This window comes from Nannospalax galili, unplaced genomic scaffold (genome assembly GCF_000622305.1).
Source record: "Nannospalax galili isolate Female #2095 unplaced genomic scaffold, S.galili_v1.0 scaffold18, whole genome shotgun sequence".
In the NCBI taxonomy this organism is placed as follows: domain Eukaryota; kingdom Metazoa; phylum Chordata; class Mammalia; order Rodentia; family Spalacidae; genus Nannospalax; species Nannospalax galili.
This window is the reverse complement of record NW_008346548.1, coordinates 9,973,026-9,992,890: the sequence shown is the minus strand read 5'-3', so window position 1 is coordinate 9,992,890 and position 19,865 is coordinate 9,973,026. Positions and strand designations below refer to the sequence as shown.

The 19,865-nt window shown below is 39.7% G+C and overlaps 1 protein-coding gene across 1 annotated transcript in view; it reads right to left on the bottom strand.

The window, feature by feature from the left end:
• The window catches only part of Slc49a4 (solute carrier family 49 member 4), a 145,050-nt gene that overhangs the window by 43,213 nt on the left and 81,972 nt on the right, over positions 1-19,865 (bottom strand). The window contains exons 4-5 of the mRNA XM_008842951.3: positions 16,688-16,817; positions 10,169-10,277 (exon numbers count right to left, since the gene is read on the bottom strand). Of these exons, the coding sequence (XP_008841173.1) occupies positions 10,169-10,277; positions 16,688-16,817 (239 nt within the window). The remainder of the gene's footprint in view (positions 1-10,168; positions 10,278-16,687; positions 16,818-19,865) is intronic.

Below are 19,865 nucleotides of genomic sequence, written 5' to 3'. Positions count from 1 at the left end.
ATTGCAGAGACACTTGTACATCCATGTTTGTTGCTGCTCTTTTCACAATAACTAAGAGATGGAAGCAACCTAAGTGTCCCTCAATTGAGGAGTGGATAATGAAAATGTGGTTCATTTATATGATGGAGTTTTACTCAGCAGTAAGTAAAGATGAAATCACAAAATTTGCAGGTAAATGGATGAACTAGAAACTGTTATACTAAGTGAAATAACAGATTTAGAAAAATAATTGACATATGTTCTCCCCTATATGTGGATCCTAGAATCAAACACTGATAAGTGAGTATGTATCCAGACATAACTACAGGAACCAGGATAATGGAAAGGAAACAGGGAAGTAAAGGAAAAGAAAGAACTTGAAATCGAAGAACAGTAGGAAACAGGCATTAATAAGGGCGATATGGATAAAAATTGGGTTAGTTTAAGGGAGGCGGGAGGGAAAGGTATACAAGGAACCTAGGGGATAAAGGGAAAGAAGGAGCTCAGGACAGGTAGGACCATAGGAGAAGGGTATTATTAAGGGAGAAAAGGAAAAAATCGGAGCACTTTAATTGGGGAAACCATGATGGAGGGGTGAGACAATGCGAGAGATAAATAATGCCTAGCTAGTTTTAAAAGCCAGAGGGAACTATATTACTCCAACAACCTACTGATAAATTATACATACCAGATCAAGTAATACATGTGTAGGTAAGGTTTATCTGAGAACAACTGGTCTTTGCCCAAGATTTATCTACATGACACACAGTAATTAAAAGTACCAGACCGGTGGAACTAACCTTCTTGGATGTTTAACAGACATACTATGAGGCCTATAATAATTTGGTCAGAGGGACATAAAGACAGTTTTTGCCCCTTGCCCTCCTAGGTCAACTAGTTTCAGGGGACTATGAGTATCTCTCAAAATGTCCTGTAATGATGGTGGGTCACCTGTCCTCTTGATCAAGGAGATCGAGAAGACCCCACGAGATGGATTTGAATCAGTGTCCAGTCTACAAAGAGGAGGGGTCAACACAGAGGAATTACTTTCTCCATGCTTCCAAGCGAAGCCAGCCATGGTCAAGCAAGACCTTTAACTTATCTTCACATAGGCAGAACTGGTAAAAGAAAGGAGCCTGGGGCTCCTCCCAAGCCCATGTGACCCCTGAAGAACAGATCCTCAAACGACCTTAAGAGTAAAAATAAACTGGTTTATCTGGGCAAACTGTATGGCCTTACATAGCCAAAAGGAAAGTATAAACATTAAAGGGGCTAATATAATTTTTAAGAGTCCATATATATAGCTAAATGCTACATAACATGCAGCAATGCCAGATAGGAGATACCTTCTTTTGAGTTGTTCACCAGGGTGGCCAAAGGGACTCCCAGATAGTAACCCAGCATAGAACTGGGAAAATGAACAGCAGACCCTAATCTTATCTAAAGGAATACTGACAACTGATTGCTGCTAGATGAGGAACAGCTGACCCTCCTAAAACAAAGCCCTCTAGATAGGCTGACTAGGTTCACCAGATGGACAAGTAGTGGGGAATGGCTGGGGTGCCGACAACACAGCGGACAGTAGCAGGGATATCAGAGTATAAGGGCTCTAGTTGGGGCAGGGAGGCTATGGGAAGGCCAGTCTGCACTATATACCGAGACTATCTCAAAAATACATCAAGCCTCACAGGATTTGCAATGAGGATTAGAATAAAATTTGGTTGGAACAATGCTTAGCAGACCAGAGGCATGAAAACACTAGATATTAGAAGCTGAGTAGGCCCACCTCATCATTCAGCACAGAAAGAAACACTGGTAGGCGTAAGTGGTACCAAGAAATAGAAGGACAATGTAGGATTCCTGAACTATTTAGAAAACCCAGGTTCGGGTTGGGGGTCAGGTGCTGTGAGTATAGTTCAATATTACCCCCAGAATTGACTAGGTAAAAAGCTAAGCCATTTCTTTGCTTACAGTTTAAGAAAAATTGGCCACAGTCACTCTACCTCATGAGGACTGGCTAAAAGAGGACACATGCCTTTATTCCCAGAACTTGGGAGGCAGAGGGATCTCTGTGAGTTCAAGGCCAGCCTGGTGTACATAGCGAGGTCCAGGACAGCTGGAGCTACAGGGAGACCCTGTCTCAAAAAGAGCAAAAAACAAACAAACAAAAAACGTCATTAAATCTTATGTTCTACAGGGCTTATACTGAGTTCAGTATTGTATAACTGTATTAATTCAACTGTGAACCTAGAAACTTACAGTCATTTGTGAAAGAGATGTACTCTTGCTCTGGAGTGTGTTACTGAATATGTTAAAGCTTTAATGAAATGCTTCTTCTAATCATGTAGTTCTTAAATTTTTTTAAAAAATTTACTTCATGTTAAATAGCAGAGGTGATAAGCATTACCAGTGAAATCTACCTGATGAGTTTATATCCATACTCAGGTAGTAAGGATCCGAGTGTAACCAACTGTGACTAGCAATAATCAGATACGTAGAGATTAAAGACACATGTGCAAATGTGTTAGTAGCATGAAAAATGTAGGAAACAACATATCTTAAAATGAAATGAAGATCTTCTTTAAAGGGTAAAAACTCATTCAATTTTATGTCTTACAGGATTTATACTGAGTTCAATATTGTATGACTGTATTATTTCAACTGTGAATCTAAAAATTTATAGCTACCTTTGAAAGAGATGTATCCTTGCTCCAGAATGTGTTACTGAATATGTTAAAGCTGTAATGAAATGCTTCTTCTAATCATATGGTTATTAAATTTTTAAAAACTTAAAAAAAATAAATCTTTAATAAAAAGAAAAAGTAGAAGGAGCTGTCTTGCCCCTCTGCCGTGTGAGGGGACAGAAGGAGCTGTCTTGAAGCAGAGTGCAGTCTGCCAGACATGGACTCTGTTAGTGTATTTATTTTGGACTGTCCAACTTCTAGAACAATTAGAAATAAAGTTCTGTTATCACTAATTTCCTAGTCTAAGATATTTATTAAAGTAGTTTATGTGGCTACACCACAAAATAATTCAGAACCATGGAACCAGGATCGAGTCTGTGAGGAAAGCCAGAACGCCAGGCCTGGTACTTGGATACAATTTTCTTTAGGGGTGTTTGCTTAGTTTGGAAAATGAACTTAAGGGGCTGATAATAGGAGTTTGGAGCTCGTTGTGGGGTGAGGACATTCTAAAAACAGACTTTAACCAGGGACTCTGAAGGGTTATATACTGTAAGCAGGAGCACTGGATATAGAAAGCATCTTTCCAAGGGACTGAAGTAGAGCATCCTTCCAAGGGACTTAAATATAGCTTTACATGATCTCAGTCCTTGAAACTAAATTAAGGTGATCCCTAGATGCTCACCTAAGAAAAAAAACCAAACCAAAACAAAAACGTAAATTCTCTTTGGAGGAAAAATAACACTGTCCTGAAGCTTAAATTATCTCTTTTCATGTACTATGTCTTTCAGTCAGAAGTCCTTGTACACACTAAAGTGGTAAGAAACTCTGAGTACCAGAAATAACAGATCAGATAACGGAGTTATGAGATATAAACTTTAAAAAACACTTTTAATAGATTAAAAGAAGGTGAGAGACAGAATCAAGTACCTCTATAGAAATTTGCACTAACCAAAATTTATAATTTAAAAGCACAATAATTAAAACTAACTCATAGATGAATTTAATAGCATATTACAGCTAAAGATTGAAATGATGAGTGGGAAAAAAATAGAAAAAATGTGCTGGATAATGTCAGTTGTCAACTTCACACACCTGGGAAGAAAAAACATTAGTAGGGGAATTTTCTCTATCAGATTGGTCTGTGGGCATGTCTTTGAGGCATTTTCATGACTGTTGAGTGATGTGGAAAGACCCAATCCATTGAGGATAGTACCACCCCTGGGCAAGTGGTCCTGACTGTGTAAGAAAGCAGGCTGAGCAAGGGCCAGAAGAGCAAGCCAGTAAGCAGCACTCCTCCATGGTATCTGCTTCAGTTCCTGTCTCCAGGACCTGCCCTGAGTTCTTGCCTTGGCTTCCCTCAATGAAGGACTGTGAGCTGTAAGCCAAACAAACCATGTTCTCCCTAAGTTGCTTTGGGTCAGCACTTTATCACAGCAACAGAGACACTAGTTAGGACAGAAGCTGGGATTGTAAGGTGCTGCTGTGACAGACCTGACCATGTTGTTTTGGGGAGGATTATGAAAGTGTATGGAACTTTTGGCAGCAAAAACAATTGAGTGCTTGGAACTCACTGAGCTATTCTGTGGGAACTTGGAGAAATGCAGATCATGGAGGCCTGGACTGTGAAGTTTCAAGGGAAGCAAAGACTATCAGGAATGTTTGTGTGATATTTTAACTTGAGAACCTGTGGTTTCTGATCAGCTGCAGTTGAAAAATCAGTTGTGATTAACAAGAGACCAGTACCACTTGATGCTCAGCAGCCGGGTCTGCAAAATCAGCTGTGATTAAAAGACCAACATCACTGAGGTGAAATCTTCTGAGAAGTATTTCTTCAGGGTCAATATGTAGAAGGTGTGGACTAGTGGAGAGTCAAGGCTGTATCTTCAAGCTGGTAGCTGAACTTGGTAATGTGTAAGAGTCTGCCCCATTGTATAGTTTTGAAGGGATCATGGAAAGAATCTGAGGCTTGACATCCTACGAGGCCAGGAGAGGCCATTGGTGAAGGTGCAGCCACAGTTGCAGTGGAGATGGCAGCATATTACAGACATCAGGACTGTGGGATGACCACCAAGGACAGTGGCAGGTATGGTGTGCAGGCAGCCTGAGCTTGCAAGACAGGCTCTGCATGCTGTGGATGGCAGAGCCAGAGAAATGGGACTGCCCAGATCATTTGGAGCCAGAAGATCATGAGTGAATCCCAGATATCCAACATTGAGCTACACTGCTAGACTCTGGTTTTAAGTGTGCCCTGGTTCTTCCCTCTAAGGCAGTAGAGAATTTATTTTGGATTTTACAGGTGCTCTACAGTTAAGAGACTTTTTAAAGAGTTTTAAACATTAACATGAGATTGGGGATAAGAAATGAAAAGGCTGTGGGTTAATAATGATGTATTTTTTGTGTCAAGTTGACAAGGGGTTAATTGTGTTGAGTAGCTTCAGTTGTTAACTTGACACACCTAGGAAGAGAACCTCGGCTGAGGTTCTGCCTCTGTGGGACTGGCCTCTATGGTACTGGCCTCTGAGGGATTGGTCTCTATGGGACTGGCCTCTGAGGGATTGGTCTCTATGGGACTGGCTTCTGTGGGACTGGCCTCTATGGGACTGGCCTCTATGGGATTTGTCTCTATGGGACTGGCCTCTATGGGACTGGCCTGTGGCCATATCTGTGAGGCAGTTTCTTGATTGTTGAGGGATGTGGGAGGGCCCAGGCCACTCTGGGTGGTGCACCCCTGGGCAGGTGGTCTGGGTTGTATAAGAAGCAGGATGAGCACGGGCCAGAGGGGTGATCCTGTAAGCAGTATTCCTTCCTGGTTTATGTTTCAGTTCTGGCTGCTACGATCCTGATCTGAGCTTCCCTTGGTGAAAGACTATGAGCTGTAAGCAAAATAAATCCTTTTCTCCCTAAGTTGCTGTTGCTTAGTACTTTATCACAGCAATAGAGACACTAATTAGCACAATAAATAGACAGTCTAAAGCATAAAAAAGGCAAAAAGGATAGAAAACTCAGAAAATAATAAAAGACAGGGGATACACTATAATGGTGTAACATATGGTTAGAGCCCCACATGAGAAATTGGGGGAAACGGAACAAAAACTTTAAGAAGATATTGTCTAAAATTTTTTAGAAACAGAAGAGAGGTATTAAGTCCTAGATTCAAAGAGTTCTATAAACCTTAAAAGGAATAATTTTGGGGGGCTGGGAATGTGGCTCAGTTGGTATAGTACTTGCCTAACATGTACCAACCCTGGATTAGGTCCCCAGCACTGCATAAGATCAGGTACATGCCTGTGATCCTGGCCCTCAGGAAGTGACTGCAGGAGGATCAGGAGTTCAAGGTCACCCTTGGCTACACAGTGAGTTCAAGGCCAGCCTGGAATACACAAAACCCTGTCACCTCCACTAAAAAATTAAAACTTTCAAATTTTATATTTCTATAAGACAAAAAAAATTCCTCATTAACAACCCCACCCCAATCACAGTGGATTCTAGAAGTTTTTAAATTGAATAACAATAATGAAATTGGGTGTATTCAGGGTGGTCTAGCCAGACTTAAACTGAATAATATTAAAAGTACTATTTAATTAAACTTATGGAATGAAAATAAAAGCTGTATTTAAAAGGAATGGTGTAGCCTTAAAATGAACATATTAGAAAAGAAAGTTGAAAAGTCAAGGATTTTTAGAGGCATTTATATTTTAAAATTAGCAAAAAGAGGAGCAAAGTAATTCCCTGACATAAAGCAGGAAAAAACACATACAGATGAAATTAGAAATCAACAAAATAAACAATAATTCAGTTAAGTAGCTATTAGTGAAATCGTTCAAGAAAAAATGAGAGAATATGACAGACAATTGATGCCTGAGACATCTGGAGACCTAGCAAAACCAAGACAGCAACGCTGGGACATCACGTTGCCAATGAATTTAGACTGAGATGATAATGTACAACATACAGAACCCATACTTGAAAAAGAAAAAAGTGAGTCAATTCAAAATACATTTTTGTTTGTTTGTTGTTTGAGACAGAGTCTCCCTGCAGTCCCAGCTGGCCTGGAACTCGCAATGTAGATCAGGCTGGCCATGATCCTACAGAGATCTGCCTGCCTCTGCCTCCCCAGTGCTAGGATTAAAAGTGTATGTCACCATGCCTGGCTCCAAAATTTTTTTAAAAATTTTATTTAATAATAAATAAAATTTTTTTTATTTATTTTTATTTTATGTGTATGCATGTATTGCCTGCATGTGGTCAGAAGAAGGCATCAGATCCCCTGGAACTGGAGTTACAGATGGTTGTTAGTCACCATGTGGATGCTGGGAGTCAAACCCAGGTCTTCTGCAAGAACAGTTAGTGTTCTTAACCACTGAGCCATTTCTCTAGTCCCCACTTTTTTTTTTTTTTTAAAGAAAAGAAAGTAGATGGCCAGCTGGGTGTGGTGGCACATGCCTTTAATCCCAGCACTCAGGAGACAGAGGCAGGTGGATCTCTGTGGGCCAGCCTGGTCTACATAGCGAGTTCCAGGTCAGCTGTGGGGCTACAGGAAGACCCTGTCTCAAAGTCTCAAAAAGACAAAAAAAAAAAAAAAAAAAAGTAGATGGCCTAATCAGTGAAGTCTAACAACAAAAGATCTAAACCATAAATCTATGTAAACTCTTCCAGTAACAGAAAAAGAGAAAAAGACAGTATTTCCTGAGTTCTTCTTAAAGCCAGCAAAATCTTGACACTGGGACTGAGGATGTGGCTTAGTTGGTAGAGCACTTGCCTACAAAGTCCTGGGTTGATTTCCAGCCCTGAATAAGCTAGATGTGGTGGCCCGCACCTATAGTTCCAGCGCTTGGGAAGAAGAGGCAGGAGGATGAGAAGTTCAAAGTCATTCTTGGCTATTCAGCAAGGTTTTGGACAGTGTGGGCTACATGAGACCCTGTTTCAACAAAACCAACACCCCCCCACACCCACCCCTTGATACTAAAATTGACATGGACAGGACAACAAAGGAAAATTACAGTCCAATCTCATTCATGAGCTTGACTGAATCTAGAGATAAGTAAAACCGTAACATCAGACAAACTGGATTTAGTGCAGGAATAAAAGTTGAGGAAATAAACTTTTAACTTTAAATTGATTTAAATTTAAAATCAAATAGCTGTATGTGGGCTGGAGAGATGGCTCAGTGGCTAAGAGTACTGGCTGCTCTTGCAGAGGACCTGGGTTTGGTTCCTAGCATCCACATGGTGACTAACAACTGCCCTTAACTCCAGTGCCAGGGGATCCAACGCCCTCTTCTGTCCTCCACGGGCACTGCATGACATAATACTCAAACACATAAAATAAGAATAAAGTCTGCATTCTTTTAGCAACTTCTACAATGGTTGTTGCTTGTTGCCTAACAGGCACTGAGGCTACTGGCTGATCACTGAGTCTATAGGCCTGTGTCATGTACTACTAGGGTAGAGAAGGAGGAAGACTTGGCCCTCTCACTTGGAGGGCTCTGTACCCATAGTCTCTTCTGTAATCCATTGGGTTTGGAATACACTTTGCTAATGGTGGCTCTAACTACAGTAGGCCTTCATCTACAGAAGGTACGGTTCTTCATTCCACACTTAACTATTGATGAAAAGCCAGCCTGGTGGCACAGGTTTGTAAGCTCAGATACCAATGAACCTGAGGTGGGGGAACTGCATGTTTAGGCCTACTTGGGTTACTGAGTGAATTAAAGCCTGGCCTAGGCAATTTAGTGAGATCCTGTCTCAAGAATGGCTAGGAATGGTAGCAGAGCACTTGCCTAGCATATATGTGGCCCTGTAAATTCAATTTCCAATTAAAAAAAATGTTAAAAAGGTAATGTCATGTTGGCTCGGCCAGACTTGACCTGCTCTACTGTCTTTGCTCTACTTTTGACCCCACAGCAGGCTCCCAGTTAAGCTCTCAGTAGCTCTAGATGTGCAGGCCATTTCTCATCCCAGAGTTACTGTGGCATATGGGACTCTCCCCACCCCCAAGAGATCCTCCTTGTACATAGCTCTCTTCTTTACAAATTCTCAAGAGTGGGCAAGAGACTTAATCAGGTATGCATAACAAAGGACATTCATAACTGATCATGGTGGCTCAGGCCTTTAATCCCAGCACTTGGGAAGCGGAGGCAGGCAGATCTCTGTGAGCTCAAGGCCAGCCTGATCTACATAGTGAGTTCCAGGCCAGATGGAGCTACAGGGAGACTGTTGTCTCAAAAAGACCAAAAAAACCACATACACACACACACACACACACACACACACAAAAAAAAAAAAAAAAAAAAAAACCAAAAGAAAGGGGACATTCACCAGCCACCAGCATGTCTATGAAAAAAAGCCACTAACGTACCACACAACCACATGCTGCTGTGAGGAACCACACAACCATGTGCTCCTGGCAGGATCGTAAATGAGGCAACTTTGGACAAGTTTTTTTTTTTTTTTTTTTTTTTGTTTTAAGACAGGGTCTCACTATACAGCCCTGGCTGGCTTGGAACTTGCTATGTGGACCAGGCTCAAACTCACACAGAACTGTCTGCCTCTGCCTCCAGTGTTGGGATTCCAGGTGTGTACCACCACACCCACCCCCCAGCAAGCTTCATGTTCTTTATCAAAGCAGCATAAGCTAAAACTCAGCAATTTCATTCCTAGACATGTATCCAACAGAAATGTGGAGAAGGCCATTAGAGAGCCATGCATGAAAATGTTCACACAGCTCTGCTGTGACACTGAAAAATGGGAAATAATCCATTTATCAAAAGCAGACAGCCAGACTGATCATCCATATAACAGCAGTGTATTGGATTTCTTCTGTCTCTCTACCCCTTCTGCTATGCTATGTGAAAGCAAAGATAAAAAATCAATGGTACCAAGCACAAAGGAATGGTTACATTTTAATTATTTTGACATTTATTTATTAACTTTGTGTATATGTGTTCATGCACTAATGAATGTGTGTGTGTGTGTGTATGTGTGCATGTGTGTGCACACCATGGTGTGTATATGGCAGTCAGAAAACAACTTTCAGGAGTTACTTCTCTCTTTCTACCATGGGGTCTTGGGAATTGAACTCAGGTTGTCAAGCTTGGCAGTAAGTGCCTTTACTCACTAAGCCAATTTGCCAGGCCATGGTTATATTTTAAAGAAATGAGGTACCCTTATTCTGAGACAAGAGAGAAGAGAATTAGTTGTAGCAATAGCAATACATTAAATGATAGTTCATAATTTATCATGTACAAAATAAGGATAAAAGATGAAGTTAGCAAAACCAAGATTTGTTCCTCTTCTGTTTATCAGTATCATTAATAGCAGCCAAAGAAATTTGAAATTCATGGCTGATATCAAAATTAAGTTTGTAACTGTCCCAAAGGTCTGTCTTTGCAACAATGTTTTAGGACAATGTTTCATCCAGTTCTTGAATCTAAAACCAAGACTATATCACCACTATTGACAAATTAAATGAACTAAATTACCTGCAACATGTAGAGTCATACTTACTTGACTGACATGCACTGGTGTTAAAATTAAGTCCAGAACACCAGACCAGCCAGCAAACACACCAAGCGGTATTGCATACGCTAAAGCAATCATCAAAAACCTCAAATTGCTGTAAGAGAAAATATTACAAATTAAAAATCCAGAATTTAAACTCCTACTCATGAAAAACTTAAATCAGTTAGAAACTGAATACAAAAATCAAAATAGAAAATGTGTCAGTTTATTAATAAGCTCAAGCTCCTTTCAACGATACTATCTTTTATATTATCTTACACTGTCTTTTTTACTTACATTACTTAAAATGTGTTTGTCCTACTCTATGTCTATCATATTTCAAATGCTGTGAAGGGAGTAAAATATGTTTGTTTTTAAAAACCCGCTTATCTGAAAGGATAAATTATTTTCTTTCCTTGTGACCAAGGTAGAGGAAAAAGCAAAATTAAAAAGAAATGTATAATTTGCTTGTTCAAAAAAATAAAATAAAAAATTTTCATTTATTACTAAAGTTTGTATTGATTAAATATTTCAATGGGCAATATAATTCAATGACTCAAAGCTATAAAAATATAGAGGAAAAGTCTCCCTCCACTATTTTCCTCTTCCCATATTTACCTATCAAGCTTTTGAAAACTGTTCCAAAATATACTTTAAATATACAAGTCACTGCTATACATATAGACATATTTATACATATATCTATATGTACACACACACACACACACACACACACAAAACATGTGGCTTTTCCAACAATGATTAGGCCAGGTATGGTACTACATGCCTGTAATGATTCCAGCTCTTTAGACACTGAGGCAGGAGGATGGAGTGCTAGGTCAGCTTGGGCTACAAAGCAAGGACCCTGTCTTAAAAAAACAAAGCAAAATAACGTTTGACAACATTTTTTTTTTTGGTTTTTGAGACAGGGTCTACGCTGTAGCTCCAGCTGACCTGGAACTCACTATGTAGACCAGTCTGCCTCTAACTCACAGAGATTCTCTTGCCTCTGCCTCCCAAGTTCTGGGATTAAAGGCATGCACCACCACGCCAGACAAATAATGTTTGACAACCTTATAACATATATTTTCTCCAAACTTTTAACATAAATGAGAGCATACTGTAATCATTTGTTGAACCCTGATTGTTTTTTCTTTTAGCTGAAAATTAAACTCAGGACCGTGCATATGCTAGGCAACTGCTCTTCCACTGAACCTTACCCTAGCTCCTGAACCTTGTTTTTTTTTCAATCTAACAGGTCTTAGAGTGCTTTTCAAAATTAATACATAAAAAGCTCTTTCCCTTTTTCTTATAGCTGTAGGTATTCTACTATGCTGATGTATCAAATTTATTTAACCATACATGTAAATTTTATTCTTTTGCTCTTATAAAATTTCACATTTGTACCAGTATGCCTTAGGATGGGCTCTACATGAGCAAATGCCATGTCAAAGAGTATGCTCCTGGAGCTGGGAAGATGGTTCAGTTGGTAAAGCACTTACCATGCAAGAGCCAGGGCTGTAGCACAGTGACTTGACCAGCATGGATAAGTCCTGGCTAACAATTTATAGAGCACAAAGGACAGGGGTACAAACTACAGTGAGATAGTCAACACAATCCAGACCTGATGATAAAAGAGTTGGCTCTTTAGATTATAAGGCATTTAAGTCAAATCCAACATGTGACCCCAATCTGGGTCCTGCTAAAAAGAATTCATGAGCTAATTATGTTAAAAGAAGTTCTTAGTCAGGGGGATGAATTTGAGGTTAGCTTAGATGACATAGAAAGACTCTGTCTCAAAAAAAGTCTCTCTTTATATTTTTAAAATATTTTATTATTTTTATTTTACGTGTATGAGTGTACTGCCTGCATGTGTGTAAGTGCACCCATGTCATGCAATGCCCACAGAAGTCAGAAGAGGGTGTGATATCCCCTGGAATTGGAGTTATGGGTGGTTGTTAGCCACCATGTGGGTGCTGAGAATCAAACCCTGGTCCTCTGTAAGAGCAGCCAGTGCTCTTAACCACTGAGCCATCTCTCCAGCCCCATTTCTATATTTTTTAACATATATTAATTGTTGAACTATTTCTGGATGACATTACCTGTCCTCTGAGCTCTGCCTCATAATAAAAGAGAGGAAGTGGGTAGGGCAGGGGTAAAAGAACTGGCTTCATATCAATAACTTATCAATAACCACTGACACTGGGTTATTGGATGGGGGGGGTTATACTAGTCTAATTTGTACATATTATAATGTTCTAAAACAGAACGCTTACAATGTACCTGTTAGTACAATGCTTGCCCATTGGGCTCCATCCCCAGCCTCATATAAACCAGGTACTGTGGCAAATGCCTATAATCCCAGTACATAGGAAGTGCGGCAGAAGGATCAGAAAGAAGTTCAAGTTCAATTCTGACTACACTGAGCATATTGAGTTTGAGGTCAGCCTGAACAACATGAGACCCTGTCTCAAAAAAAAAAAAAAAGGAATCAAAGGCCAAACTGAAGTGATGCATACAAACTGAACATATATTTATGTAAAACAATATACTTCAAAAGCAACAAGATAAAGAACAAAAAAGGCTCTGAAGGAACATATTCAACTCTTCAAGTCTGAAATGCAAACACATCCACCTTCAAAGTCTGACAACAATACATAACATAATGGGGGAGATGTTTACATTAGGTTACATGGGTTAAAGCATATTAAGAGAAGGGAATGAGGGAATTGCCTGGACTATAAATAATTGTGGTGAAACCTTGGAGCTTATTGATGGGTTTGTTTTGTTCAGATAAAGGGATTAAAATTTAGATAGACAGCTTTTTATTTTAATTTTAAAAAAGCTTTTACTCCAGTTCTAGGAGATCAGATGCTGTCTTTCTGATCCCCATGAGCACTGCATGCATGCATGGATGCTGTTACATACATGTAGGGAAAACATACACATAATTTTTTTTAAGTTTTTAAAAATCTGACTAGGGAGTAAGGATTTCAGAAGTTCTTTGCAAAATCTGAGAAAATTGTGCTTTAGCCAGGGGAACCTGGCAGAGCAGCCCATAGAAGCTCCCTGGAGAACCCAGAAGTAGAGCAGGCCCATGCAAAGCAAACACAGCAATATGGGAAGAAGCAAGGTGTGTTAGACCTTGATTAGAAAGCCTTTTACAGTGAAGACACATACTTCATGGTTCAAACACAGCATCATCTTGATTCTGGGCTAATTAGAAGTAAGCACAGGGTGTGTCATGGTCAGAGTGGTAAGTTGCTTTGCTTTCCACCTTAGAATAGTCTTGTATATAACTCTTAGCTTAATGTCCTTTGATGTGCCCCATTCCTACAGAAGAGCCCAGATTACCAGTGTGGCATGATGCCTAGCTTTATCTACTGATATTCAGATTCTGCTGCTGGGTTTGGACTGAGAAAGATATAACTCAACAGCATTTTAAACACTATCATCTTGCAAACATGTGCCACTGACCCCAATTTAATTTAGCTACTAGTTTCTTAGTCTACTTACAGAAGGCAATGTATGAGGTGCTGTAGTGAAGCAGGTTTTCAAAATTTTCTTACCACACTCTAGAGTAAGAAATTTCATATCTAAATAGATACACACTCAAACAAGCATCTCACAAAAACCCACATATCCTTATTGCATGTGAAAACAGTAGTCCTACCCTACAGCATTCCATCTCATTTGTTTAAAAAGTTGTAGTCAACCCATTAAACAAGCTGGACTGTGAACCATGTGAGATGTGGTTCGTACAACCAAGGAACTGAATTTTTAACTTCCTGCTTTGAACTTATTTAAATATTTATTTATTTATTATTTACTTATTTGCAGTCTTAGGGATCAAACCCAGAGCTTCACACATGCTAGGCAAGGACTCTGTGAGCAGCTGACTTATACCCCCACCCCCCTAAACTTTAGTTTTTGACAGAACTACATCTCTTTTAACAGCTGCAATGAGGAGGCTGCTATTGGCACATGCTCACTGAGGTGTGATTTTGGTGTTATAGCTGGCCACTGATCTTCCTGAGGTCAATGAACTGATTCAATTTTAATTTTCTGTACATACTGATCTAATACTATAATTTGTTCACTTGCATATTTCATGTGGAAGAAACATGAGTCTGGAATGGAAGCTGCAAAGTCATAACGAATGCTTCTGCTGCAGCAGCACAAACTAAACATCTGCTATACAAATGTCTAGGTCACCGAAGTGGACAGGATTAAGAAGTATTTTCAGCAAGTTCAGTGAATTTTATGACACTTGTTTTCAATTTTCAAAAAAGAACCAAAGAATGTGTTGCTAGAAATCAGAATTAAATTTCCAAGGAAATTCCCCCAATAATTAATAGATCTGACTTGGGTCAGCTTTAAAAGGGTTTCATTTCTTACACAAAAGGAAAGTCATTTTTACATGGAGAGATAGTAAGACTTTCATTTTAGCTATGGAAATTTTGTTTAAAATTCTGAGGGCAAAACTAAAGACTGTATCCTATAGAAGTATCAGATCAACTATGCCCCAAACAAAATCTTTCCTTAGCATCCAGGGCCTGTTAAGGTTTGAAAATGCAATTACTTAGTTTTAATTTTCACAAAAAAGTGAAACATGGAAAATATTGCTCAATAAGCACTTTTCAACTGGAAACAACAAAATCTAAGTATCAACTACTTCTGATGAAAATCTATTGTCTAAATTGAGTTGTCCTCTAAAGGTAAATACAAAGCAGACACCAAAGATTTGTAAGAATGCAAATACCCCATCAATAATTTTAATATTGACTCCATGTTAAGACAATGTTTTAGATATATTAGGTTGAATAAAATATGCTACTTAAATTTATTTTACTCTTTTCTTAATGAGGCTACTAAAAATTTTAAGGTGATACATATGGCTTGAGTTACATTCTTACTAGACGGTACTCATATAGAGGAGACAGTGACATAGTTCTTTATTGCAAGGACTTTACGGGGGCGGGGGAGGAGGTAGAAAGACAAGACAAGAAAGACCCAACTAGAGAGTTGATAAAAATTTGATAGCTAACTAGGAAAGCAAATTTAAAAGGCAATTTCAAGTGACCAAACTGCAAGTCACAATCTAGAGTGGCACTCTACACCTCAGACAATCAAATTCAGCTCTAGAGCATTTGAACTTTTAAGTCAGAATTTAACTACATTTAAATTAAACCAATAAAATAAAATAATACATCAAGTTTCCCAGCATATGACCCTAATGGTGGTACACTGAGACGCTTTTAGATATGTAAATATTACCTTATTCATCAATTTATTTAATGTGCACTAACACAAAATAAATAATTTGCATATTAGGAAAACTATAATAGAAACAAAAATTCTATAATTTCAGGGGCTGGAGAGATGGCTCAGCAGTTAAGAGCACCGGCTGTTCTTGAAGAAGACCCAGGTTCAAATCCAAGCACCCACATAGCAGCTAGCAATCATCAGTAACTCCAGTTCCAGGGAATTCGATGCCCTCTTCTGTCCTCCACAGGCATTGCATGACATGGGTGCGCTTATATACATGCAGGCAATAGAATCAAACACATAAAATAAAAATAAATAAATCAAAAAATTTTTTTAATTCTATAATTTCATTTATTGTGTGATATGTTTCTATAGAGGAGAAATTACTTAAGGAAAATAAAAGACTTGATTTTTAAAATATTAAGTAATAACAGTCTAAGTGGTATGTGGATAAGGCGAAATTTACTAAGGTTTTAGTTTGGCGTGATTTTTCAAGATACATTTCTGATACAAAATTAAAATACTTAGTATTTTAGCATTAGCATAAATGAATTATAATCTGATTAATGCTAAAAATTACTATTTCAAATTATTTTTTAAAAAATGAAGAATTAGGAGGCTGGAGAGATGGCTAACTGGTTGCTCTTGCAGAAGACCTGGGTTTGAATCCTAGCACCCACATGGTGGCTAATGATCATCTTATGTAACTCCAGTTCCAGGGGCTCCAACACCCTCTTCTGACCTCCGTAGGCACTGCATGACACGAGTGCACTTTCACATGTAGGCAATACACCCATATACAAATAATAAAAATAATAAAGAAAATGGTTTTAAAAAATGAAGAATTAGGTGCTGGTGAGAGAGATGGCTGATAAGAGTACTCACTGTGCAAGCATAAGGCCCCAAGTTTAGATTCCAGCACCCACGTAAAAAGCCCGGCATGGCTACGCTTGTGTTTGTGCCCATAACCCCAGCACTACAGTGGGCAGAGACAGAATTGCTGGAGCTTGCTGGCCACCAGCCCAGCTCCAGGTTCAGTGAGAGACTGTTTTGAAGGAAGATGGTAGAATATGATGGAGCAGGATTCTAGAAGTCCTCCTCTGGACTCTACACATGTAAGCACAGGAACGCACACCTGCAAAGATGTGCACGCGCACACACACACACACACACACACACACACACACACACACATACATACACACCCAAATGCATTGAGTCTAGTTACAAGCACCCAATGATCCTAAGTCTATTTACCTTAGTAGCCTACAAAAGCTGCGCCGGTAACTCAGCCGCTGGCTTGCTGCAGCCACACTGGGAGGAAGAGGAGGCCGGGGTGGGAAATAAGCCAGTGTGGCACAGAATATTAGGCAGACAACTCCAAATTCTGAAAAAAAAAAAGGTAAATTGTTAACCAATGGTACAAAAAGTTCATATTTATTTCACAAATATTTATTGTGCATCAACCAGATCTATAAAGACAGGCAAAATATAATAGCCAACACAGCTCAGTCCAGTTTTCTGAGATGGTGGGCATGTACAGACAAATTCCAGTAGGCCACCAGCAGCAGCACACAACAAACAAACATGGTGGTGCAGTATATACTCCTGAGACAAGAAGACTGAGGGAGTGAACAACCATCATTCAATGGGGAAAGCGCAGCCAAACCCAACAGTACCATTCAGTAAAAGATTCTGAAGCATGTCTAGGGTGAATGTATAGGAAACAAGGTTCTCAGAAAGAAAAGACTATGAGAGGAAACTGGTAAGGAGAGAAGGCTCGCTTGATTGAATGGGATTCCTGACATATATAAAACAGTTTCAGTTTACAGGCCCTAAAGGAAAGTTAAATAAGACAAAGAAGCATCCAAAAAGAAGAAACCAAGAAACACAAAACTGAAACAGAAGACGAGCTAGCATATTAATCAACGAGAAGTAAAACGAACACCCAAGCCATCTAAGTTTGGTTCTATATAGAAGGAGAGGTCTCTAAGGGTCTCCATCCTCCCTTCCACAGTTATGATGGTCCCAGCTTTTGTTACCTAGGCCCAGTGCAGCATAACAGCATAGCACTTACAGGAAATGTGGAGCACAGACCTGCCTATGATGTCTGGCTTCAGTTGTCAACTTGACACATCTGGGAAGAGGGACTCTCAACTGAGGAATTCCTCCATCAGACTGGCCTGTTGGCATGTCTGTAGGGTATTTTCTTGGAAGGGCCCAGTTTACTGTGGGTGGTGCCATCCCTGGGCAGGTGGGCCTGAGCTATATAAGAAAGGGAGCTGAGCAAGGCAAAGAAGAAAGCCAGTAAGCAGCATTCCTCCATGGTCTCTGCTTCAGTGCCTGCCTGGTTTCCCTTGATAATGAACTATATAACCTGTAAGTCAAATGAACCATTTCCTCACCCAAGCTGCATCATGGTTATCACAGCAACCAAGAAGCAAACTAGGACAACATTCCTATAATCTGGGTGGACCCTTTACTTTCTCTAGAGTGATAAAGAGATTAGACTTAGGAACTTCCAGAGGTCTTTTCTGCTGAGTAATTCTAATTCTAGGGCTTTTTTTTTTTTTTTCCATCTTTCTTAGTATGATCTCATGTTTTTCCTTTATTCTATTGGTATGGTATATTACATTATTTGTGTTTTGAAAGCTAAGCCATCTTGCATTCCTTGAATGAATACCAATTGAGCCTGTTATATCATTTTTTTAAGCACTGCTGGATTTCGTTTGCTGGTATTTTGTCCAGGACTTTTGTGTCTCTAGCTAGGAGTGATGGCACATGCCTGTAATCCCAGCACTCAGGAGGCTGAGGCAGGAGGATTTCTGTGAGCTCAAGGCCAATTTGGGCTGCATGGTGAATACCAGGCCGGTCAGGAGTACACAGAGAGATCCTGTCTCAAACACCCACAAAAACAACTAAGACTTTTGTGTCTATATTCATAAGATGAATTAGTCTTACTTTTAGTACTTTACCTTCCTATGGTATCTTTGGAAAAATTTAAGTCTCTTACCTTTGAAATAAACAATTCTAGCAAAAGTATTTTTAATGGACCGAAGAGTCATGGAGCAATACTTCAGAAAGGCAAAACAGCAAATATGCCAGCAATGAAGAAGTAAGTGGGAAGCTGTGTAGGGATGATGTCTGACTGCATGGAGCCATGAGGCAGAAAGGCACAGAGCATTAATACATGCTAGATAGTGCCTACAACCCAGCCATTCAAAAGACATAGCCACAACATCGGTTTTCAATCAAAAGAATGATATTATCAAATAAACTTTAATGGCTGGACAAGGTAACCCATGCCTACAACCCCATTATGTGGGAGGCAGTGGCAGGAGGCCCAGGAATTCAAGATTATCCTTGGCTTTATAGTGAGTTCAAAGCCAGCCCAAGCTCTATGAGACATACCTCAAACAAAGTTTCAAATTTATGCCTCATCTACTTTCAGTTTGATTTGTTTTTACATTTCCATTTTTCTCTAAAGAAATTAATTGCATGCTTATCAATGCTTTATGAGTGAGTGTGATTTTTGCTTATAGAGTGGTACTTAACTCTTCAGCCTTCTCTGGAAGCTTCCAATGGCCTGGCTTCCCTTCTGGCTTCACTTATCTGCAGGAGATCTCAGCCATCCCACACTTTCAGTTGTTTGAATGCACTGGGTTCTCTCTCCCCCAGGAGTTTTCTCCATGGTTCTGTCTCCACTGTGTTTTGCTAATTCCCTTTTACCCCTCAGGATACAGGTTAGATGCTGCATCTCTAAGTAGTTCCATTTCACAACTACAATCTGGGCTAGGCGTGCCTCCATACTAAGCTTTCACAGCAATGAGAGGCCATCAGTACAGCACCCTCACCCTTACCTGTCTCTAAGTTATGCCAGAGCAGGAACCATGTTGATCCCTGTGCCTGGTACAGTGATAGGTACACAGGAGCTCAAAATATCTAAGAAGTAGGTAAACAAATTAAGGCAAGTTCAGCACAGTCTGGTCCCTTACCTTCCCAACCTCATTTTCTGCTGTTGCTACTGACACCTAAACATACCCTGTTATCCTGCAATGGCCACATCAAATTAGGGGTCATGTTCCAGAGAATTACACTCTCTCAGACCTTCTCTGTAGTGACTGTTACCCTGGTAGGGAACCCCCTAACCTACTTGAACACTTAGTTGAACTGTTATGAAACAATTCTTAATCTTGGTCATTATTATGTTCTTATAAAGCATTCTTTGACCACTCAACTCCTCTCTAAACCTAGGCAAGTTAGGTTCCTCTACTTTTGTACATCTTGATTTGTATTAAAATGGCTCAACACTGATCCTACCAAATCCCAGTGCTGAGTACGATGCTTAGATACAGAAAACACTTAATTCACTGTGGTGGTTTGAATGAAAATGTCCCCCATAGGCTCCAAGTGTTTGGACATTTTGTCCCCAGAT